The sequence below is a fragment of the Suricata suricatta genome, chromosome 10, assembly GCF_006229205.1.
Source record: "Suricata suricatta isolate VVHF042 chromosome 10, meerkat_22Aug2017_6uvM2_HiC, whole genome shotgun sequence".
NCBI lineage: Eukaryota > Metazoa > Chordata > Mammalia > Carnivora > Herpestidae > Suricata > Suricata suricatta.
In genome coordinates this window covers 4,282,605-4,284,731 of record NC_043709.1, presented here as the reverse complement: position 1 = coordinate 4,284,731, position 2,127 = coordinate 4,282,605, and the positions used below count along the sequence as shown (strand labels likewise).

The 2,127-nt window shown below is 68.2% G+C and overlaps 1 protein-coding gene across 1 annotated transcript in view; it reads left to right on the top strand.

Annotated features, from left to right (window-relative positions):
* Positions 1-1,667, top strand: part of PRR5 (proline rich 5) — a 14,685-nt gene extending 13,018 nt beyond the window's left edge. The window contains exon 8 of the mRNA XM_029954089.1: positions 837-1,667. Within this exon, the coding sequence (XP_029809949.1) occupies positions 837-1,363 (527 nt within the window). The 3' untranslated portion in view covers positions 1,364-1,667. The remainder of the gene's footprint in view (positions 1-836) is intronic.
* Positions 1,668-2,127: the final 460 nt, after the last annotated feature.

Here is a 2,127-nt window from a genome sequence, read left to right as displayed (position 1 = left end):
CGGCCTGGGGCTCGTTCAGCTCTGTAAATAGAGTGGCTACTGTGTGCTGGGCCCTGTTCTTGACCCTGAGGGGTCAGCAGAGACCAGGCCCCACCCACACGGGCTCTCACCACCAGGGAAGGCAGACCAATGAGTAAGCAGGCCCAGATGAGTCCCCAAGATGACCCACACCCAGGAGATGATAAGAGGCCTGGGTCGGGGGAAGCCCAGGAGAGGCCAGACTGGGAGGTGCCTGCCCAGCCGAAGGAGTGGGAGGGGCCGGGCCTGGGGAAAGGGGCACGTAGCACGTCCTGGACAGAGGGGACAGGTGCAAGGGCCACGAGGGAGAACTTGGAGCTGCGTGGGCTGGGAAGGCACCTCCGGCTCCCGCCCTGGAAGGGCCCCCACGCCCACAGCCGCTGGCTATGCTCAGTGCTGCCACACAGTGTGTGGCCTGTGGAATTGCAGGGCCCTGCATGGGAGCCCGAGCCCTGCCCCTCTCCCCTCCCCTCCCCTGCCCTCCCCTCCCCTCCCCTCCCCCGCCTGAGGCGCCCACCACACTCGGAATAAAATCTCAGCCTCTACCTCACGACCTGACACGGAAAGGCCCTTTATCATCCTGCCCCTGACCTAGTATTTCACCACTTCCTGACCTGTGGCCCACCCTCCTGGGCTTGTCCTCCCCCCACCCCCACTTGCCAGGCCGCCCCAGCAGGGGTGAGGCGGGGCCTGTGGGAACCTGAGCCCATTGGGCTCTTCCCCGGGCTGCCCATTCCCACAGAGCTGAGCACACAGCAGGTGCGGGCTGGCCTCTGGTCAAGGGAGGGCCCGGAACACAGCTGCCTAAGTTTCCCAAGTGGCCGCCTCCCGCCCTGACCCCGTGGCTGTCTGTCTGTCTGTCTCTGCAGAGAAGCACTTGCTGCGTCGCTCCCGCCCCGGGGACGTCCTGGCCAAGAACCCAGTGGTGCGCTCCAAGAGCTACAACACCCCGCTGCTGAACCCCGTGGCGGAGCACGAGGCCGAGGCCGCGGCGGCCGGTGGCTCCGGCGTCCGCAGGCACTCCGTCTCCGAGATGACGTCCTGCCTCGAGCCCCAGGGCTTCTCCGACACGCCAGGCCAGGGCCCCACCGTGGCCTTCAGACCCTCTCCGGTCCCCCCGACGGGGCCCTGCCCCAGCAGACTGCACCCGCCCGCCCAGCCCCCGGAGCCCTGCCCAGACCCGGTCCGCGGCTCCCCGTCCTCCTCCAGCCCGGAGAACCTGGTGGACCAGATCCTGGAGTCCGTGGACTCGGATTCCGAAGGGATCTTCATTGACTTTGGCCGGGGTCGTGGCTCCGGCACGTCTGAGTTTGAGGGGACCGGGGGTCGGCAGAGCATCGTGTGAGGTCCTCAGTCTTTACCGCCCCCACGTGTGTGTGTGTGTGTGTGTGTGTGTGTGTGTGTGTGTGTGTGTGTGTGTGAGCGTGAGCGCCCGTGTGCATGCCTGTGGGGTGCGTGCGTGCGTGCAAGAGACTTTTTACTCCGTCCCGTCCAGCTCGCCCTGGGCCCCCCGCCATTCTGTCATCCTGAGTCTCTGTTGGAAAGCCCGTCACCGCCCCAGCCCCCGGCCCCACCCCTGCTGGGTCGCACGGCCACGCGGGCACGGAACAGACGTCGCCACTCTGGCCCCCGGCGTCCCCATCCGCAGAGACTGATAATCCTGTGGCTCAGCCAGGCCTCCAGAATGACTCCCGGAGCAGCGGGGGCCGGGAGCAGACCCTCCTCCCCCTTCCCCTCACCTCAGGCCACGACGTGACCGACTGAGCGTGCCGGTCCCAGGCCCTGGGAGCAGCCTGTCCTCGCTCTGCCCGGGGCAGCCGCGGGCAGGAAGAGGGTGGAATAAAACCTGTCTGCCCCCATCCCGAGCTCCTGTCTGCGACGCCAGGCCCCCACCGTCCTCCCGCAGCCCCCACCCCCAGAGAGGGAGGGCCCCAGTTGCCCGGCTTCCGTGTCCCTTCCTGGCAGCGGGGCCCCCAGGCCCTGGCGAGAGGTGCTGGCCAGCCTCAGGAGTGGCCGAGGCTGCGGCAGGTGGGGCTGCACCCTCGAAGGGTCAGGGGTTGGCATGGCCGCCAGGGGGCGAAGGGCGCAACGGGGTTTCTTCTGGGCCGG